Source organism: Vulpes lagopus, chromosome 4, assembly GCF_018345385.1.
Source record: "Vulpes lagopus strain Blue_001 chromosome 4, ASM1834538v1, whole genome shotgun sequence".
Classification (NCBI taxonomy): Eukaryota; Metazoa; Chordata; class Mammalia; order Carnivora; family Canidae; genus Vulpes; species Vulpes lagopus.
Genome location: NC_054827.1, coordinates 47,359,517 through 47,378,948, shown reverse-complemented (window position 1 = coordinate 47,378,948; position 19,432 = coordinate 47,359,517). Strand labels below are relative to the sequence as shown.

Below are 19,432 nucleotides of genomic sequence, written 5' to 3'. Positions count from 1 at the left end.
CACTCCATCCTGAGTGTCGCCTGGTGCTCCCCCCTTTGTCACCTGCCCCCCCTCCAGGAGGAGCTTTTGACCTCCAGGAGAACAGGTCAAGACTTAGACTTCCCTGTCCTTCACAAGAGCTGGCCGGGGCACCTGCCCGGGACCCCAGCAAGACTCCTCCCACTTCTTTTGGGCAAGGGCAGCTCATGGGGAAGCCATCAAGCCGGTGCAGCCTCAGGTACCAAGCCCACGGGCTGGGTGTGGATGTGCCTCGGTCCTCTGGCCACAGCTGCCTGAGAGCCCGGCCTGAGGGCCCCCTCACCAGCCCCCCAACCTGTCTGTGCTTTTTGTGCTTGCCGGCTCCGCTGCGCTTGGGAGCACGGCTTTCAAAGCACTTCAGCAGTTGACTCCAGCCTGTGTGCGTACCACAGCCTGGGGTTCCTACCCCTGCGTGGGCTTCTCTCCCTGCAGCTACTCAGGTACAAAGGCTTCCTGTTCCTCCTCTCTCCTGGGAAGAGGTTTTAGGCAGACACGGAGAGGAGGAGGGATTCCACTAAGAACAAGCGTCTTCTGTTCCTTTATTCACAAAACAAAATGCTGCTTCCTGGGTTAGACTTGGGTTTGTCCTGCCTCAGCTTGGGAGCAGAGGCCCCTGGAGCCAGACCAGCAGGCCCCCCGGGGTGCTGCCCTCCTGAAAAGATGAAGCGGAGTCCAGGTTCAGCCTGCAGCTAGACGACCCCCGGCACCGTGGCTTGGCCCTGTGACTTGAAACCATTGATCTCGTGAAGCTTCGACTGGGCTAAACCTTCCCGGCCCAGTGGGTGAAAGTGCTGCACATACAGTGGGAGGAGAGCATCTGGTCAGGGTCTGCAAGCCCCCCTGTTGTGCGCCTCCAGCCGCTGGAGGGTCATTATCCCTGTGGCTGATGTGTTAGAAATCACATTTCAAGTGGCTGGTCTCACATTTGGGGGCTGGACGGTCAGTTCTGATCATACTTTCAGCTCCAAGTGCAGCAGGGGAAGGTTGACCTGTGACAGCTTGTGCTCGCATGTCTTGTCACAGCCTTGCCCTGGGGCTCCTTTGCCGGCCCCTTAGCCTGCTCTAAGCTGAGTGTGCGTCTTAAACTGGATGCGAGCTCCACGCGTCCACTGCAGGTCCCGGCGCCAGGCTGAACTTGACCGCAAAGCACCGAGGACGCCTGGGGAGCTTTGTGGAGCCGCCGAGGGAACACCTGCACCCATCTGAATGTTCAGTGTTAGTGGCACCTACTTTTAAGATAGCAAATCTAAGCAGAGGCTTTCGTTTGTTTTACTGCACCCAAGGGGCTTACCCTGGGCCCTCTCTCCCTGGGATGTGTACCCCCAGCAAGGAGAGTCAGACTTGGTCCCTGTGGGAATCCCGAGCTTTTTTTTTCCTTTTTTTTAAAAATTCAGACCCTCTCCTCTCACCCTAATTTCCGACTCGGGGGTGGGGGCGGCCCAGGAGTTGACACTCCAGTAAAGTCTGGCTGGCAAACCTCAAATGGAGCCATGTTTGGGGACTATAAAAAATATTCCACTAAGTAGAACATTATTCTTGACACTTGTTGAAAACATCAAGGCAGGCTCTTTTCAGGGTCAGATACCATAGGCTCCTGGTCGGGGAGAGCCACGGGGCTTGACAGTGAACGCAGCAGGGAGAAGGGGGTTGCCTGGTCAAGGGGGGGCGGCTCTGGTTCCACCCTGCTCCGGGAGGCCTGCTGAAGGCCACCTGGGTGACCACGCGCGCCCTGGAAGGCGGGGAGCGAGGAGAGCCGCCCGCTGTGAGGGCGCTCGGGGTTGGGGGCTGGGGTCCCGGTCCAACGGCTGGACGCTGGCTGCTGCGCCGGGGCCCAGAGGGGCGGGGAGCCCCAGGGCCGGGCCCAGCGAGGAGCTCAGAGGGGTCCCGAGACGCAGGGAGTCCGGGGCAGGGCGGGGCGGCTGCCTGCGGGCGGCGAGCAGGTCCCCGCGCGGGCGAAGCGGGGCCGGAACTGGGGCGCGCGCGGGGGCGGCGGGGGCGGGGGCGGGGGGGCGCGCGGGGGGGGCGGCGGGGGCGCGCGCAGGGCCGGCCGGGTCCCGCCGCCCGGAAGCCCGGAGGCCCCGGAAGCCCGGGGGCGGGGAGGCCGAGCCGAGGAGCGCGCGGTCCCCGAGCCCGGCCCGGCAGCCCTCCCTCCGCCCGCCCGCCGGGTGGAGGTGGAGGTGGAGGTGCCCGCGCGTCCCTCCGCTCCCGGCCCCGGCGTGGCGGGCGGCGCGGGTCCGCGGGGATCGGGGCGCGGGCTCGCTCGCCTCTGCCGCTGGAGCCCGGGCTCGCGGCGGCCGACCGGCGGGGTGAGGCCGGGGTCGGGTCGGCCGAGCGGCTGCGGGGCCCCGCTGGCTGCGCCCAACCTCCTTGCGACCTTGCGCACTTCGCAGCCCCTGACGGGGTACCCCGCCTTCCAGGTGAGCGATAAACGGTGACGACTGGGAGAGGGCTCCGGCCGGTCTCGGCTGACCTCTGCCCCAGTGCGGTCCTGGGCGGAGCCCTGCGCTGCGGGTGGGAGGCGGAGCCTGGGACCCGGGAGAGCCCAGGGCGGGGACTGAGTCTTGGCCGGAGGGGGGGGGGGCGGGGAGGAGAGGCTGCCGGGAGTGCGGGGGCCGGGCTTGGGGGTGCCCCGAGGCCACGCCAGGCCTCCCCAGGCCCCACCCCCCTCCCTCCCCGCCGCCCTGCCCCCGTCCCTGCCACCCCTCCCCCATCCCTTTTGCCCCTCCCCCATCCCTGCCCCTCTCCCGGATCCCTGTCCTCCTCCCCATCCCTGCTGCGGGCTAGAATCTGGCCTGTCAGATGAATCTTTTGGATTAAGGGAGTGTGGGTGAATTAAAGTGGTCCTGGGGTTCCCTGTAACTGCACCAAGGTCGAGGAAATGACAGGTCTGGAGTTGGGGAGGTGAGGGAGAGAGGATGGAAGATACTTTAAGGGTGGGGCAGGCTGGGCACCCCGGGAACAGCCAGCATCTGGGCCCTGCTCTTTGCCCAGCTAACCTCTGGCCTGTCCTGACCAGTAATTACAGTTGATGGCTGGGAGTACTCTGACTTACTAGAATTCGCTAAACTTTGTTCTTTGTAGGAATTAAGATATGACTCCCATGCAGGACAAACCTGGAATTCCTGGTGTGATGAGAATGGGGTTTGCTGTCCTGATTTAGAAAAGCAAGTCATTAAGCCTGGGCTCTGACTTCAGGAAAGAAAAGAGAGATGGAAGCTGTAAAATCCGGGGATAAGAAGAGGGTCCTTCCCGCATGGATGACAACCCAGGAGACCCCCAAGCCAAAGAGGGCAGTGCAGGGAGCTGCTGCAGCAAGGTGGGGCAACTTCTGGTTGGGGACCTGGGGAAACAGGAGGAGGGAGGTTTTGTGGGCATCACACTTGCTGGGGCTGAACCTACTGGTGCTGGGGGAGCAGGAGGTGGTGGGTGTTCCAGGGTCCCAGGCCCCAGATGCCTCCGCAGGGTGCTGGTGCAGCTCCCCGGCCAGGCCTCAGGTGTCAGCTCCCAGGCAACACTCCCTTTCTGGCTAATGCACAGTAGCCAAACTCTCAGACACCAGTTGTCCAAGATGCTGGTATCTTCATTTGCAACAAGCATTGTGACCGTTAAGTGGTCAAGTTCAGTGGACCAGGGGCCAGTCTGCCTGCAGGAAGATCGGGAACAGATGAGCAGCAGTCACTGGAGCAGCATGAAATCAGCTGAATGATGGTGGTTTGGGGGAGTCCTCAGGCCACCGGGGAGGGAGCGTCCCTGCATCCTCCTAGGCCCGGCACTCAGTGCTCCCCTCCCTGGCTCTTCTTACTGACCCACCTCCCTTCAGACCTGCTGGGTCCTGCTTTATAGTGGCCACGGGTGCAGGTGGGTTTTGGTCATGACTGGGCCTGATAACCTGTCATCTGACCCGCTGGAGTCCCTTGTGTGGGGCCAGGGGCTCCAAGGAGCGGCCCTCATACCCTGTTCCAGTGGCGGCAGGTGGGAGGGCCCTGGGCTGGGACTCTTGCTCTCCTTCTCTTTCCTCTTGTGAGACCTGAGACCCGCCTGTCCCCATCTGAGCACCATGCCTTCCTTTCAGACTGTCTGCAGTGAGGACTGTGTACTGCATGAGTGAGGCCGAGATGGTAGACGTTGCTCTGGGGATCCTGATTGAGGTAAAGTCCACTGTGGCTCTTAGTCATGACCAGAAACTGCGCTGGGCCCTTGGTTAATGGCACCAAAAGAGACGCCCTGCGTTCTCAGGTGGCCTCGGGGAACCCCGTCCCCTGTCATCCCATGTCTTCCACCTGTCCCGTGTCTAGCACATCTCTCATGGTCCCACTCCCCTTGGCCTCTCCCTGTGTGAGATGTGACTCAGTGTTTGGGTGGGACACCTGGGGCGGGAGTGGCCGTGGGAGGGAGGGCAGCTGTCCCTGGCGTGACTGGGCTGGTAGCTGGAGGCAATGGGGAGCCTTTAGATGCTTATGTTCTTGGTGGGGTCTCAGTTGGGTGAGGTGACTCCTTAGCCGAATGCCCCCACCCAGGTTTCCTGGCTCCTGAAGCGAATAGTGGTTGTACCACTGTAGCGTTGTGTGTATGTTGACTGGGTACTTCTGTATATATTGGCTCACTGAATCCTTGCCGTCACCTGGCGATGGTTATTTCAGATATTATCCCCATTTTACAGATAAAGGAATTGAGGCCCAGGCCTTTTCCCATAGTGACACAGCCAGCAAGTGACAGAGCCAAGGCCCGCACTCAAGTTTTGTGTCCCGTGCTCCTTCCTGTCACCCCTGCCTTTCCAGATACGGTTTTCCTAGTGTTCTTTTCCACCCTGGTATTCCTCAGGGGCGGGGAGGGGAGGGGACGGGGAGGCTCTGATTTAGGAGCGCCGCTTGACCTGGTCACTTGACCTGGTCACACGCTGGCTTCACAGTGGCTTCTGCACATGCTCTGCTTCGCTGACGATGGATAAACCCGCACATTCCTTCGGGAAACAACACAATGTCTGTTTTCACTGTTGTCACTTCTACTCCACAGGCCCGGAAACAGGAAGAGCCCTGGGAGTCAGCGACTCCGGCTGGTGCCGATAAGCCAGAGCTGTTCCCAGCCCGCTTAGCGTGGGCCCCGAGTTCCCCTGGGAGTAGAAGTGAGGATGAGGACAATGGGAAGGAGGCCCCTACTCAGGACCTCGGCCCCCAGCAGGGACCCGCGGGGCCTGACTCTGCGTGCCGCTCGAGCCCTGACCAGGACGAGGACGAGGACATGCTGAAGTATGTCAGGGAAATATTTTTCAGCTAAAGGACACACTTCCCAGGACTTTCTGCTGGGGCCTGAGGGAAGCCGGCTCACCGGCCCTGCCTGTCGGGGCCTCCCTCCCCCGACCTCCTTGGAAGGCAGGCCCCGGATGCTCTGAGCCCTGGGCGCTGTCCTGTTGGGATGCGCTTCCCCTGGACTCTGTACTGCGCCTCCTCCACCTGGAGGGTCAGCCCCGGGGAAAAGGCAGACATGGGGTCAAACCCACTGGAAACAAGGGGTTAACTTACTAATCTTGAAAGGAGGGAGAGTATGGTGGTGAAGTTCACTGGAATTCCTACCGCTTAAGGAGGAGGCCTATTTTAGACCTAGTTTCCATGACTCGAGCGGCCCTGGAGGCAGCTGCCCACCCAGCGCCACTATGCTCTCCTCTGCCTGGGGCCCTGACTGGAAGGCCTCCGGTCTCCGGCCCGCGCCCCCACTTCCTTCCCTGGCTGGCTCCGCCTCGGTCCCTGGGCAGTCGTGAAACCCGAGTGGGGCTGCAGCCCACGGGAAACTCTTAAGGACCAGACACCCAGAGTCCATATTTCTGTCTTTATTCAGTGTGGCTTTTGACAGGCGTGGGACGAGGCAGTCCTTTGCTGTGCGGGGTCGTCAATGCGCTGCGTGGAGAAATACAAACAGTTCCCCAAGGCCAAGGTTGTGTTTCTGTCCTTTCCAGTTCTGGGTGGAGAAGGGAAGGGATGCGGTCTCCGTGTGCACTGGGACTGTTCTGCTCGCCTGGGTCACGTGCTAGTAGGGAGTTGCCCCCCGACCCCCTGATTTGTCTGGTTTCAGGTCCAGGAGACCCTCAAAGCCACCAAGGCCTCAATTTGTGCCCATGGCTTCTGTCTTGAGTGAATCCCTCAAGGGGTCACCCCTGGGCCCATCCCATGACACCCACCATGGAGAGGGAGAGCTTGCTCACCAGGGCCCAAGGGAGACGCCGAGGCGCTCTTGGCCCTCTCTCTTGTTCTCTCTCTCTCAGAATGTTCCCCATTTGTAGCCATGAATCCTCACTGGGTTCAACTTCAACATTTGGCAGATTATCTTGGAAATCAGACCTCGTGACAGGAATCTCCTGTCATTCTGAGGATGACGTAAGAACGGCCTGCTCAGATCAGTGCATTGAACCAGGAGTTCTTGTGACCATGAGCTACGCGGGTTTGAGGTGTCCTTGAGAGCCCTAGAAGCCCCGTAGGACGGACAACCCTGCACTCAGGTTGTCCTGCCATTGCTGCCTCCTGGCTTTCTTGACCCGTAGTACCCCACCTTCACCCTGGAGGGGCCCCGTCTGCTAGAGCTTGAGATCGGCATTTGCTATGAAACAGGCTGAGAAGACATACCAGCCCCTCGGTTTTCTGGCACCTTCTCTGAGCGAGATTCAGACTGAACTCTGGCAATCATGTTTTTGACAGAACTAGCAGCTGTCAAGCTTGCTCTTGTCCTCTGCCCTCCGAGGGAACACAACCGTGGCCATCAGCAGGAGGACGAGCAAGGCCTGGGCAGCACCCAGAGCCAGGAACCCAGGCCCCAGGAGGGAGAGCCTGACCCACTTCCACGTATAGGTGAGGAAGAGGCCCAGGCCACTGGCCAGCAGCGCAGACGCCATGGCCAGGAAGCCCACCGCCAGCTGCCATTCTCCGTCGTTACCGTTGCACCAGGCCAGGAACAGAGGCAGGGGGACAAAGAGAGAGAAGACCAGGGCCCCATATGCACCCAGCCTGGCCAGGGCCAGGCCGGCCCGCGGCACGCCCAGGGCCTCTAGCTCGGGGAACTGGTGACACTGGAGGGAGCCGGTGCCCTCGTTCCACAGGCAGAAGTTGTAGAAGCCGATTCTGAGGTTGGGCAAGTCCGTGAGGTTGCCGGCCTTCCAGAGTAGAGTGTAGAACAGCAGGGAGATGACCACCACCGTGACTAACATGATGCCCAGGAAGAGCAGCTGGTTGCCCCTCCTGGGCCTCGGGAGGGCCATTTTCTCCTGCCCTGTGCTCCGCTGCCTCCTGGGGACCTGCGGGAAGTCACATCAGTGAGCGCCCGGGCTCTCCCCCAGCCTCCTCACAAGTTCAGGTTCTCCCTTCTGGAATTCCAGGAGCCTATGGACCCCCTCCCAGGCGCAGGGAGCAGGGAGTCCGGGAAAGTGAGGCCTCCGCTGTCCAGCCCGGGGCAGATGGGGTGCCTGTGGCTGACCCCTGCCCTCTGAACAAAGACCTCGCTGCCCTTTCAACCGCAGGCCCCTGCAAACATCCGTGAGGGAGTCTCTCAGGTCCTTCCGAGGATGGGCTTGTCAGGGGTGAAGGAGGAGCCTCTTGGTCCCTGGGGGCCAGGAGCTGGGGGACGGCCGAAGGCACAGGGGTCCCCAGTTCTCAGGGCCACAGCCATGCCCCCCGGGGGCTGTGAGAACCACCGTCAATGGGACCCAGGCAGTCAAATCAGACCTTCTAGGGTTAGGGCCAGGCCCTGGTGGTTCTAGAAGCTCAGAAGCTCATGCTCACAGGAGCTGGGGTTGAGGAGCTCTGCAGACTGCTCTCTGAGCTCACCTGCCCTGCTCTGGGAGTCAGGACTCTCTGAAGACAAGACGCCACTTGGTCATGAAATCACACAGTCATACTCACTACTTTCTTAAGTGTCCCTGAGGACGATGGTAATTATCAGGATCTCGGAAAATACTTTTTAAAAGAAAAAATACAAAAAAGAGCCTCTTATCCCACCACATACATAAAACCACTATTAATTCCCTACCGGTAGTTTTTTCCTATGTGCTGTTTTTGTTAAATAATTATAGGGTTGACCGCAAGGATTTTCTCACTGAATATTCTGAAACTTTCTCAAAGCTGTTAAATGGTCTTCAAAAACATTAATGGCCGCATAATAGCTCATGAGCACATGATTGACTTGTTTCCATTCTTCACCATTATAAACACAGTCCTGCCCTACGGTTCTGACTTTGCCTTAGGCCAGGTGTCCACGAGTATGGTCACTGAGTCCAAGGTAGAAATATTTTTTTAGTGATTTTACTGCATATTGCCCAATCGGTCTGCAGAAAACTTAACTGTAGCCCCTCTCATATAGCATACACCTTCCTCATCAAACCTGAAAAATCTTTTCACTCCATTTTTACTCCTAGGACTTCCCTAAATTGGCCCCTACAACAGTCATCTGCATATTTGTAAAATATGGGAGTAAAACAGCCACCAACATTCTGGAGTGCTCAGGAACTCCCGGCTGCCAGCCTCACTAGACACCAGGTGCAGGGGACAAAATCTAGAGTGGTGTCCTGGCCTGGGGTGAGCAGGGGTGGGAGGCTCCCTCGGAAGGGACCCCGGGAAGGAGCAGCCCCCTCCCTGTCCCTCAGCTGCCTGGAAGAAAGGGCCATCTGGCCACATCCCTCATTTGTTCTGCACAAACAGAAAGTGCCCAGGCGGGGAAGAAGAACACTCGTGAGGGGACAGGATGTGGGCCGCCGGGGCCACCAAGCCAGAGGCTGCAGACGGCAGGGGACAGCTCCCGAGGCTGGCAAGCCCACGGCGTGGCTGGGAGACCCACCCTTGCTTCATAGCTGGACAGCTTTGGATTGTCCTCCCCTGGTGGCAGGGACAGGGGAGCAGCCTGGGGCCTAACAGGGCCACTGGTTTCATTCACAAGGAACTGTCAACCTGGTCACCGCCCAGAGACTGCACCTCCTAACACCATCACACAGAGGACAATCCTTCACCCTTCAGCAGGTGGCTCGTCAGAGACCTGAGTAAGTGCAAACAATGAGATTTCTCAGTAACTCCTTAGGCAGAGAGCTGGGGACGCTGCCTGGGGGCCAGGCCGGAGCCCCCTTAGGAGGTTTCGGATTCATGAGGATGTGGACACATGGGGACACAAGCTGCGACGACCAGGGCCCATGGCTTCTTCAGGGGAGCTGGGCAGGGAGGCCCTGCAGTGGAAGTGTGAGGGGCCTGTCCTCCCCGCCCCCTCACTGCCCCCTTTGGAGGCCTGAATTAATGAAACCCAGGAGGCCTGAGGCCCTGTCTGAATGTAGCCAGGAGGTTCTTGGAGAGCTGGTGCTGCACAGCAAGGCCTCCCAGGTCCTCAGGGGTCTTCAGTGTCCCCCGGGCCCCGCAGGGAGGGGTTTGTATGGTTCTGCATATTTAACCAACACCTGTAAGAACCTGTATCTGTGGTTTTTAGTGGATTTAGGTATCAGGGTGTGGAACAGGTTTCCAGGCTGGAAACCCCATTTGAACAAGGGTTTGATAGGAAACGAGGTTTGACTAGGCCCCGCTGCTTATGCCTGACAGAGCAGGAGCCGGGCTGGCTTCCTAGGAACGTTCCCTCTCATCGCCCCTGTTCCAAGCCTGTTCCACCTGGGTTCCAAAACTCGCTATTATTAAGCACTTTTGACTTGAAGACAGAGCCCCCCACCCCTACCCCATGCAAAAGGCTTGGGGCCCCAGAGGGGGTACCGTGGCAGCTGCCTCTGGGCCTCTGGCCGAGGCTCCCTTTGCGGGCTCCTGGCCTTTGTCTGGGGTTTCCTCTTTCTCCCAGCTGCCCTTTGGGAGGTCTTCAGTGGAGGCTGCACTAAAGAAAGATGGAGCTGGGAAGCCCGGGAGCGGGGAGCGGCGCAGGGGGAGGAGGAGGTCGCCCCTAGTGTCCCTTCTCCCTGGTCCTTACAGGCATAGAGTTCAGGGCCAGCTCCTGGGGTCTGGAGCTTGCAGTCAAGGCCACCTGGCGCCACATGCACCTGCTCCCTGTGCTGCACCCCTGCTCTGTTCAGCGGCGAGGTGCGGGCGGCCCCATCCTTGAGCCTGCTCCCCAGCCCACCCACTGTGGGGTCCCACCTGCTGTCTGGCTCCAATGCTGCTGACTTCCCCCAACCACCTCTGCCATCCACCTTATCCCCAGGATGGTGCCTGAGACACACTAGGAACTTTTTTTGAATGAATGAGCTTGGGAGGGAGGGAGGGAAGGAAGGAAATGCCCTGTGGCATCCTGTAGTCACTCCCGCTCCTTGTCACATACCCACCCTGACAAGCCAGCAAAGCTGTGGCTGCGGACCCCTGGAGAGACTTGGGACCAGCGGACAGGGCTGGAGGCCAGTCGTGGCTCCTTTGTCTAAACGTTTGGAAGCAAACGGGTGTTTGGCTGGAAAGCCCCGTGGCGCTCTTCTCTGCTGCCCTCAGGGCCTGGCCCTGGCTCTTGTGGCTTTGAACAATCCTAGTAATCCCGTTCTGGCCACTGGGAGCTTTCCAATCCTTGGGACGGTAACCGGGAAGGCTGTTCAATTGCTGCTGCTATTTTTTAGCTGAACTTTTTTCCGGTTTATAATAAAGCAGTAGATGCTGATTGTAAACAAACAAACAACAACAACAAAAAACAGAAAAATTTGTGAATGACTAAAAATCGTCTATAACTTTGGATGGCGGTAGGAATCACCACTGCGGACATCACGCTTCCTTCCATAGCGTTGTTTGACGCAGCCGGGCTCACAGAAGTCTGTGTTTGCATCCCACTCCGCAGGTGCCCAATGCACGCGGTCCGCTGTCCGACCTTATTCGGCAAGACTAGAAGTAACTGCGCTGGACATTGTGGATCCTCACTTCTTGCTGGATGTTGTGGATCCCCATTTCTTGCCACTGACACTTGCTTCTCAGGATGCCCGAGGGGGCCTCACACTGCCGGGTCACGGAATCCCAGGGCACTTTCCACGCTGTCCTAGTACGCTTGTTCCCCTGCTCGCTGCCTCCCTCTGTGACCCTCGTACACACGCATCCATCACACGCCCATGCACGAATTCTCGTCCATCACTGTGCAGATCACGGCCTTCCTTCCATGCTACCCTTTCCTCGTGTCCCAGTGACTGGGACTCCCACAAAACCCCCTTCTCCTCTACTCCGTCTTCTGTAAGAACAACCAAGCCCACCCCCACCCCCCGTTGGTCCATTCTTTTCAATTTGTTCTTCCTGCCCTGGGTCTGATGACATCCAGCACCCAGAGGGTCTCCAGAGCCTGGCACCTCTCTTGCCAGGTGCCTCATTCATCCCTGCATGCCCCTGTCATGTGCCGTGCCCCGCGGTGGCCTCGCAGAGCACCCCTGCACCTCTTTAGGCCAGACAGTGGCTCGTCCACCAGATGCGGGGCTTCTAGTCCCCTTGGAATGTGTTGCCGAGCTCCGTGTGCAGCCCTGGTTAGCACCTCAACCTTAACAGGCCCAGTGGCCAGCACCCCTGGGGCCCCCTTCCCGATCTCTCTCCACAGCTCTTTTGCCACCTACCATCCTTAGCCTTTCCTTGTCCCCCCTCACTCGCCCCAGTGAGGTGGAGGCAAGGAATTTGATCCGCTGCCCATTCCTCGGTGTCTGCGGCCGGCTGGCCGTTTATCTACCAGAAATCTATCTTTTACTGCTCTGGCCCCGGCACCAGGCACCCGGTAGGCACTCGAGGTCTCTTCAGTGACATGTGGATGACTGGATGGATGTTGCCAATGGCACACAGACTTGCTCAGACTCCTCCCCGTGTTTTATTTTTTTCCCCACCTACATCTCTGTCCTGGTGGTCGTCCTCCTTCTGGCCCCTCATTCTTCCATGTGATGGGAGCCCTCTACAAGATGCTCCTCTCTCTCGGATGTGTCACCTGAGCCGCACAGTGAGAGCACAAGAAGTACGGGGCCCTTGGAGGCCAAGGGCTCCGCCACGAGCCGTCGCTACCAGGGCCTACAGGGCTGCTTGGTGGAGGCCGGATCGTATCATTTTGGTGTTGGAACAGAAGCTTGGAAGAGAAAACAGGTGGGTCCCTAGGTTGCTGTCAGTTCTAAGTTCACCTCCGGGGGCCTTATCATTAATGGCTTCAGACAGCTGGAGGGGGCAGCAGTGGGAGGGCAGGAGGGCGAGCTTCAGGAATTCTCTGGGCAGTGGAAGGCCTTAAGCACCAGCTCTAACCGGATCGCAGGCTCATTCATAGTTGACACCAGGCCACAGCCCTCCTGGGCATTCCCTGAGAGCCGGGCCTGGGCTGGGCCTGTACTAGGTGCTGCCTCATTAGGTTCTTAGGGTTCTCATCTCTGTTTTCCAGAGGAGCACACAGGGAAGGTCCCCAAGTCCCCGTGGACAGTGACACCCGTCCGGCAGGAGGCCGTAACGACTACGGACCTGTGTCCATGGAGCCGCCAGCAGGCCTGCCAGGCACTGCCATCTGGAGACATGTGGAATCAGGGCTCTGGGTTCAAGTCCCAGGTCTGCCCTTTACCTGCTGCGGTCCTTCACTTCACTTCCCAGGGCCCAGCTTTGTCAGCGTAAAGCGAGTCCACTGGAACCGGTTCTGGAGGCGTCCTAGGAACTGAGTGAGATGATGGTGTGTGGCTCGGGGAGCGTTATCTAGGAAGAACTAGCTCCATCACTGTCATCACTGAGAGGAAACTGGAAGTCAGAGAAGGGAGGGCCAGGGCTGGGGCCATGGGGTCCGCATGGGCCTCGGAGCCGGCCCCCCCCCCCCTGCCCCTGCATCCCTTCTGGAAGGCGCCGCGGGCCTGTGCCTGGGGTGGGAGCCGGAATCCTGTCCCTACGTGGGATTGGGGTGAAAAGGAAGGTGGGGGCAGGCGGAGGAAGGGGGCTGGGAGTGCAGCAGGAGCAGAGAGAGGGGGAGGACCTGCAGGGGGAATAGAGCCAGAGGACGGGTGGGACAGGGTTGGGCCAGCTGAGCACTGTGCGGTGAGCAGAGGCCTCGGCCGGGTGGACACAGGAGCAGTGTGGTCATGGTCTGGGTGTGGCTCTGACACAAATAAAAGGGAAGAAGAAGGGGAAATGTGTCATATTTCCTTTGGCTGAAATATGAGCCCGGGTTCCTACTGTTCAGAGGGGGCGGGGGCAGCGCCCAGGTTCCAGGCCCCAGGCCAGCTCGATTCTGCATGTAAACAAAAGCAGCTTCACCGGCAGAAACACTAGGACACCACGACGCTGCCCCCCCCCCCTCCCACCCCCCCCCCCCAGGGTCAAAATCATGGGCCCCTAGAGCCCCGTGACACCAAGAGGGCCCGTCTCAGTGGCTCTGTTGATGTTCATTTGCTTTCTGCTCATTTGTTTTGCCAGGTACTAGCCCTCACAAGCAGGTGATCCAGGCAGGCAGGGCTGGAAAATAATTCAGAGGGAGACACGGTTCTTCTCCCTGAGTCCATGCCTGCACCTCGGACCCCTCCCATCTGGTCCTTGTGGTGAGGCTCCCCTGCTAGTCTAGTTGGCGGGAGGCCGAGGTTGGGGTTCACAGGACCTGAGGCACAGTCTGGAGGCAAGTAGTCCTGGAGACTAGGGCTGCTCGTGGTCCTCCTGCTGGGCCCTCTCCCCGAATCCCCAGGGAGAGTCACACCCCCCTCCTACTGAGGAGGCCGGGGGTTCTACCTTCTCACCCCATTAATGGCACCTTCTGGATGGTTCCCTCTGCTGTAGGCCTTCTGGAATCTGGCAATCGGGGGAAACCAGGGGCCTGGCTTCACCAAGCCTGCCTTCTCATTGGGGAGACCAACGCCAATGGTATACTTTTAAAAAGATAATTGTGATTTTTAAAAACGATGTGGGAAGGAAATAAACAGGATGAAGTAAAGGTGAAGGTGACAGGAGGAAGCCATTCATCTCCCTCAGTGGATCAGGGAAGGCCTGCACGTGGAGGAGATGTTGGGTTTGAGGCCTGAGGGGTGAGAAAGAGCCACCCTGAGTGGGGCCAGGGGCAGAGCCTTCCAGGAAGAGATAGCAGTTGTCATAAACACGCGGTTGGGAGAGGAGCTGATTTCCAGGGCCGGGGTGGCTGCAGCCCCATGACTGAGATGAGGCCTGGCGGGTGAGTGGACCCAGGTCACTGAGGGCCTTGTAGGTCAGGGTGAGAGGTACGGAGTATAATCTTCTGAGTATCCTGTTAACGCCTGTCGCTGTGCACACAGGGAGCTGGGCTCCCAGGCAGCAGGCTGAGGGCACAGGCGGGGCAGAGGCCTGGGGTGACCTCACTCCCATGCTGCCAACTAGCCCTGCGGGAAGCACCAAGGCCTCCCTGAATGGAGGTAGCTGCACCCAAGAGGAGGAGGAGGTAGAGAGGAACAGTCACTAAGACCTAGATCTTAAATTTTGCAAGAGGTTTGTAGACAATTGGCTGGAGAGATGATCCAGGTTCCCAGGAACCTGACCTCTATCCTCACACAGGAGCACACGGTTGTTCCATGGCGAGTTTGTAATGCATCCAAAAGGGCTCCAAGATGCACCCAAGTAACTCCAAGAAAGCAAATCCTGCCAAATGGAGTCCTGATGCTGTGCAGCCTCCCCCTTCAGCCTTCGGGGCCAGTATTTGGGAAGCTCAGGAAACGTCAGTCTCAGGGCTGGCGTGGGCTGTTCCTTCCCGCCCTCTGCCCGGTTAGCACCCCCACACCCCTACTGCTGCCACCCACACGGAAGGTGACTCTCCTCACAAAAGCACTGGGCATCTCGGGATCACCTCCCAAAGTCTGTTGAAGTCTAGGTTTGGGCAACCAACCGAATTCCCTGTGGACTGCCACCACACGTGGGGCTGCATGGGGCCCAGCCCAAGGCCTGGTTCCCTGCCTGCACAGCACCCGTCAAGCTCAGTTGCTAAAGAGAACGTGCTGTCCATGTATTCGATGATTAAATTTGCAGGTATTTGTCACACTTATTAAATCACTTGAAAATATACCATTCTGAGGCCGACAGCAGGCCAGAGTCACTGAACTAAAGTAATACAGATCCCAGGTAGATTCCTAGAAAAGATGGGGGAAACTGGGCCCAAACCTCCAGAATGGTAGTAATCTGCCCCCCGACCCGGGGTACTAGGATGGACAGCTCAAGAGTAGAGGATCTCAGAAAAGCCACACATAGTTCATAACTATGCTAACTTCATAGTTAATATGTGATAAAAGTGGCATTCTAGTCCAGTGGAAGGTTTTCCATTAACCCGTGCGAAAGCAATCGATGAGCTAACTGAAAACAAAACTAGTTTAAGTCCTCATCTCATGCCACATATCAAAGTAAATTTCACGTGAATCCAAGCATGAAATGTGAACTGAGGACAGAAAGGAAAGATCTGGAAAAAAATCAAGATCTGACTTGCAAACGGGAAAGAGCACTTTGAACTTAAGAGCAAACTGAAGTCACAAAAAAGTGACAAAAGTACAGATTTAACTGCTTAGAAAGATACATTTCCATATAGCAAAGGCAATATAATAAAGTTACAAGTCGGTGAGTGTGGCAAATATCTGCAATAAACATGAAATGATCCATATTACTAATACACCTGCTGTTCATACAAATAGATAAGGAAAACATTAACCCCCATAGAAACGGACAAAGATGTGAAGACGTTTCAGAAGAGGTCTGCCAAAGTAGGTACCTTTTACCAGATGTGTGGGAGCTTCCCTCCACCGAGCGATTCTCTGTGACACTAGCTGGTGTCCTATTTACCTGAATTCTGACACTACCCACTCGAAGAGAGTGCCAGGTCCCAAGGGCAAAGGGCTTAGTCCCAAGAGAGCCACCTCCCCACCTCCAGAGGAGGCTTCATGACCTGGCTCGAAGGATGACATCACTGGGCGTGGGTGACTAAATGTCCAGCCAGCCTGCCTCCCCAAGGGTTGTGGGGTGAGGCTCTAGGAAGTTCCCCTCTAATCCCAAGGTGGCCTCCCCTGGTGACCAAACCCTGCCTGCAGGGACTTGTCAAAATTCAGCTCATCAACCTAAATCCAGATATGGTTGAAAGGAGTTTGTTATGACTAAAGACACTGTTGTCTCTCTATTATCACTTGGGAAATTCCAAGGGTTTGGGGAGCTCCGTGCCAAGAGGAGAAAGGCCAAATACAGAACCTTCTTGCACAAATCACTAGATCTCATGTGCTAACAGGAAAGTCTATACCTTTGGTAATATAAGTAAAGATATGCCAAGTCAAATAACCTCTGAGTTTTCCTATCAAACTGCAGGTGAAAGTGGCTGACAGCGAGCCTGCGGGAAGCCGGCGTGTTCCTATGGTCACGGTGGGGGGTGGGGGGGTGGGGGGGTGGCACAGATGGTGGTCAAACACTCGTGCAAGCTTTCCAGGAGGCCATCTGGCAATACGCACAGCAGCCCCTCAACATGGTCCTGTCTTGTCGGCCTACTCAGTCCACTTGGGAGTTCACGGAGATGCGATCCATGATTCATGCACAGGAATGCGCAGCACAGAATCTGGCAAAAGGTGTGAAGGGACTTGAGTGCCTGCCACCGGGAGGCAACTACGGCAGGTCAAGGCGATGGGAGTCTCGCAGACTCTAGGAAGGCTGGGCCAGACCCGCCCTGGGTGGCAGGACTGGAGAAGAGCCAAGGAAGCATGGTCAAGCCTCGGCGGGAGGCCGCGACACCCATCCCCGGGGGCTGGCACCATGGACAGTTGTTCTCTTTCTGCGTGAGAAATAGTTCCAGAATCACGTGTTTCTGCAAAAGTGAAACGCAGCAAACGGCCTTCACGGGGAGGTAAGATCGGGCAGGCGTGGCTGCGGGGGACGCCGGCCGGGGAGAGGGGCGGGCGGGCCGGGTCGTCCTACCCGCTGCAGCTCCGCTCGGGCGCGGCCGGGGGGAGGGGGATGGAGCGGGGCGAGACGCGGCGAGGAGCACAGCAGCGGTGCGTGCGCGTGCGCCTGTGCGCCCCGAGGGAGCCCCCGTCAGCCATCCAGGAAACAGAAGCAGCAGCCGGACTCGAGTGGGGAGATGGGGGGCGCGTCCTGCGCCTGGGGCGGCCCGTGGGCGCTGCTGCGGGGGCTGCGGTGGGGCCCGGCGCCCCGGGGCGGGGGGGCGGGGGCGCGAGGGGCGGAGCGGCCGCGGGGCCGGTACTTACGCTCGGAGGAGGCCGGGCGGGGTCGGGGCCGCGCTCCCGGGGGCGGCGGGGGGGCCGGTGCGCCGCGGGAGCTCGGGGCGCTCGAGCCGGAGCGGTGGTGCCGCCGCTGCCCCCGCCCCCCGCCGATTTCACTTTCATTTCCCCGCCGCCGGGGGCTCGTGACTTCGCGGAGGAGGGGCCGTCCTGAGGCTGCGGCCGAGCCCGACGCCCGCCCCGCGCCCCGCGCCCCGCTGCACCTGCTCGGCCCCCTCGGGGTGGGCGCGGGGCCGCTGCTGGGGGCCCCCCCCGTCCCCGCGGGCGTCCTGGCGCACGGGAGCGGCCGCGAGGTCCAGGTGGGAGCAGAGCTGGCTCGGGGCGCCGAACCGGAGCCCCCACCTCCCCAGGCCATGTCTTCCCCCGTGCAGTTCTCCTGAACCCAGACCCTAGAAAGCCGAGGTCTGCTAGGAGAGAGAGAGGCTCTGGGCTCGGGCCTCCCTGCTACAGGCAGCACAGTAGCTCGCCGAGCCGAGCGTCGGCATCGGCACCCGAGTCCCACCTGTGAAACGGAAACAGTGCAAACTGGAGCTAATGTGCGGGTGCCGAGTGCTGGGTGCCGGTGCTGGGTGCCGGTGCTGGGTGCGCAGTGATGGCCCCCGTGGAGATTAAAAGCAGGATTTCTAAATACTTAGTGATACTGCCCTTCAAGGCAGACACAAAATTAACTTTCTGGCACATCTAGATAAAATAGTTCCTGTGAAAATGGGAGTGCCGGTGAGCACAGTGATGTAGTCTACAAGAGACAGAAAAACATTTTAAAAAATGTGTTTGAAAAAAAAAAAATAAAAAAAAAATAAAAAAAAAAATAAAAAATGTGTTTGAATATAACGCCCATAGTTTCAAAAGAACCCCACAGTCTCTGCAGTTCCTCATGAAAAGCCGCAATCGCAAGCTCTCCCTTCTCCTCCAGAGGCAAATAGTTGCACCTGTTTGAGCGGGATCCCTTAGGTCAGTTCTCAAAATTAACCTGCTTGTATCCGGCCCTCCTGGTTTTCCAGTTTCAGGCATAATCTATTGACTCTCAACTGTAACAGATGAAGATTTAATTTCTTCTCCCAGACTCCATGTGCCTCAAACGGGTCTTATCTTCCTCCTCCTTCCAAACTGGGTATATGAAGATTTTGTTTATTTATATTTTTAAAGATTTATTTTTTTATGATAGAGAGAGAGAGAAGCAGGCTCCATGCCGGGAGCCTGACGTGGGACTCGATCCTGGGACTCCAGGGTCGCACCCTGGGCCAAAGGCAGGTGCTAAACTGCTGAGCCACCCAGGGATCCCCTGAAGATTTTGTTTAAACCAGTATTCAAGGTCTGCAAATATAACACACAGTAGGGGAACCTACTTAAAAAATTGTGACTTTTTTTTTTCCTTCCCCATGTAACTGTTAATCTTCCCTGAAGATGATAATTGCCTTAATTCTTTGTTTGCTTGGACTTCTATGTACTTAACACCAATCCAACCTGCAAATTAACTGAATAAAGTCTAAGGACATTTAAGTGTTGAATACATGAACAAATCAGAAATTACAAATTTCAGAAAATTACAAAATAAGAAACAAAGGGTTGTAACTTGCAAGTCCCTTAATCTATGAATTTAGAACTGATAAAAATACTGATAGGTTTAACTCTGATGTCTTTACTGTTCCAGTTTTTCATTGTGTTAAAACTAATATTACCAATAAAGTTTCTTGGGTAAATATTAAGCTACTTTTACAGATTTCTAATGATGTATTGAAATAATCTCCACCCCTCCCTCAAATAGCCTGCCTGGTTTTATAAACTGTCAATGATGGTTTAAATAATAGTAAAGATGCAATATTTACATCCTTGCATTCTAGGGGACTCAATGAAAGAAAAATAATGTATCATAATTAAGTTAAACCCACCTATATTAAAAAAATGCTCTCAGGCATTATAATTCTATTAAACATCAATTAAGAGCAAACAAAAAATAGCAGCAATTAAAGTGTTCAACAGAGGTAAATCTAAATTGCTTTTTTAATGTTTTTTTTTTCCAGCTGTACTGATTGACAAATCTTGCATATATTTAAAGTATATAACATAATTTAATATACATATACATTGTGGAATGATTACTACAATCAAGTTAGTTAATATATCCATCACTTGACTTATGTTTTGCGGGGTGGTAACACTTGAGATCTACTTTCTAAGCAAACTGACAGATTAATTAAGAAAATGATTCTATATTATATAATCTATATCCTTATATATATTGGGATATCACTCAGCCAAGAAAGAAATCCT

At 56.8% G+C, this 19,432-nt stretch overlaps 2 protein-coding genes and 1 long non-coding RNA gene across 17 annotated transcripts in view; 2 read left to right on the top strand and 1 right to left on the bottom strand.

Moving 5' to 3' along the window:
- The first annotated feature begins 2,297 nt into the window (after positions 1-2,297).
- On the top strand, positions 2,298-13,074 carry CYREN (cell cycle regulator of NHEJ). 8 transcript variants are annotated; one of them, XR_005987483.1, is made up of 8 exons: positions 2,304-2,435; positions 3,214-3,334; positions 4,091-4,166; positions 4,679-4,828; positions 5,032-5,264; positions 8,932-9,031; positions 10,795-12,059; positions 12,346-13,074. XR_005987483.1 is itself a non-coding variant. In XM_041753569.1 (7 exons), exons 2-7 carry the CDS (start codon positions 3,228-3,230, stop codon positions 6,465-6,467), a joined length of 798 nt encoding a protein of 265 aa, XP_041609503.1. In that variant the 5' UTR covers positions 2,298-2,435; positions 3,125-3,227. The 8 variants fall into 8 exon arrangements, 7 of the variants coding, with proteins under 7 accessions (XP_041609503.1, XP_041609502.1, XP_041609500.1 ...); XM_041753569.1 differs by lacking the exons at positions 8,932-9,031; positions 10,795-12,059; positions 12,346-13,074 and adding exons at positions 5,851-5,946; positions 6,332-6,467 and having other exon boundaries at positions 2,298-2,435; positions 3,125-3,334; XM_041753568.1 differs by lacking the exons at positions 8,932-9,031; positions 10,795-12,059; positions 12,346-13,074 and adding exons at positions 5,851-5,946; positions 6,332-6,467 and having other exon boundaries at positions 2,298-2,435; positions 3,100-3,334.
- The window catches only part of TMEM140 (transmembrane protein 140), a 15,429-nt gene continuing 1,824 nt past the window's right edge, over positions 5,828-19,432 (bottom strand). Inside the window, exons 1-3 of one of the 4 annotated variants that reach the window (XM_041753575.1) lie at positions 17,129-17,248; positions 15,655-16,728; positions 5,828-7,297 (exon numbers count right to left, since the gene is read on the bottom strand). In XM_041753575.1, the coding sequence (XP_041609509.1) occupies positions 6,707-7,261 (555 nt within the window). In that variant the 5' untranslated portion in view covers positions 7,262-7,297; positions 15,655-16,728; positions 17,129-17,248 and the 3' untranslated portion in view covers positions 5,828-6,706. Of the gene's footprint in view, positions 7,298-15,654; positions 16,729-17,128; positions 18,259-19,432 lie in introns of those variants that run through there. The other 3 variants (XM_041753576.1, XM_041753573.1, XM_041753574.1) reach the window with 3 other exon arrangements.
- LOC121490025 overlaps positions 16,630-19,432 on the top strand; it is a 26,585-nt gene continuing 23,782 nt past the window's right edge. For 3 of the 5 annotated variants that reach the window (XR_005987487.1, XR_005987488.1, XR_005987484.1), the window contains exons 1-2: positions 16,637-16,993; positions 18,163-18,272. This is a non-coding gene — a long non-coding RNA (uncharacterized LOC121490025). Of the gene's footprint in view, positions 16,994-18,162; positions 18,273-19,432 lie in introns of all 5 variants that reach the window. The other 2 variants (XR_005987486.1, XR_005987485.1) reach the window with 2 other exon arrangements.

Bases quoted from the DNA above. Each gene is read 5' to 3' on its own strand.
- CYREN (XM_041753569.1), top strand. From the start codon at position 3,228: ATGGAAGCTGTAAAATCCGGGGATAAGAAGAGGGTCCTTCCCGCATGG. The intron at 3,335-4,090 runs GTGGGGCAACTT...CCTTCCTTTCAG, and splicing joins CAGGGAGCTGCTGCAGCAAG to ACTGTCTGCAGTGAGGACTG. The intron at 4,829-5,031 runs GTATTCCTCAGG...TCTACTCCACAG, and splicing joins TAGTGTTCTTTTCCACCCTG to GCCCGGAAACAGGAAGAGCC.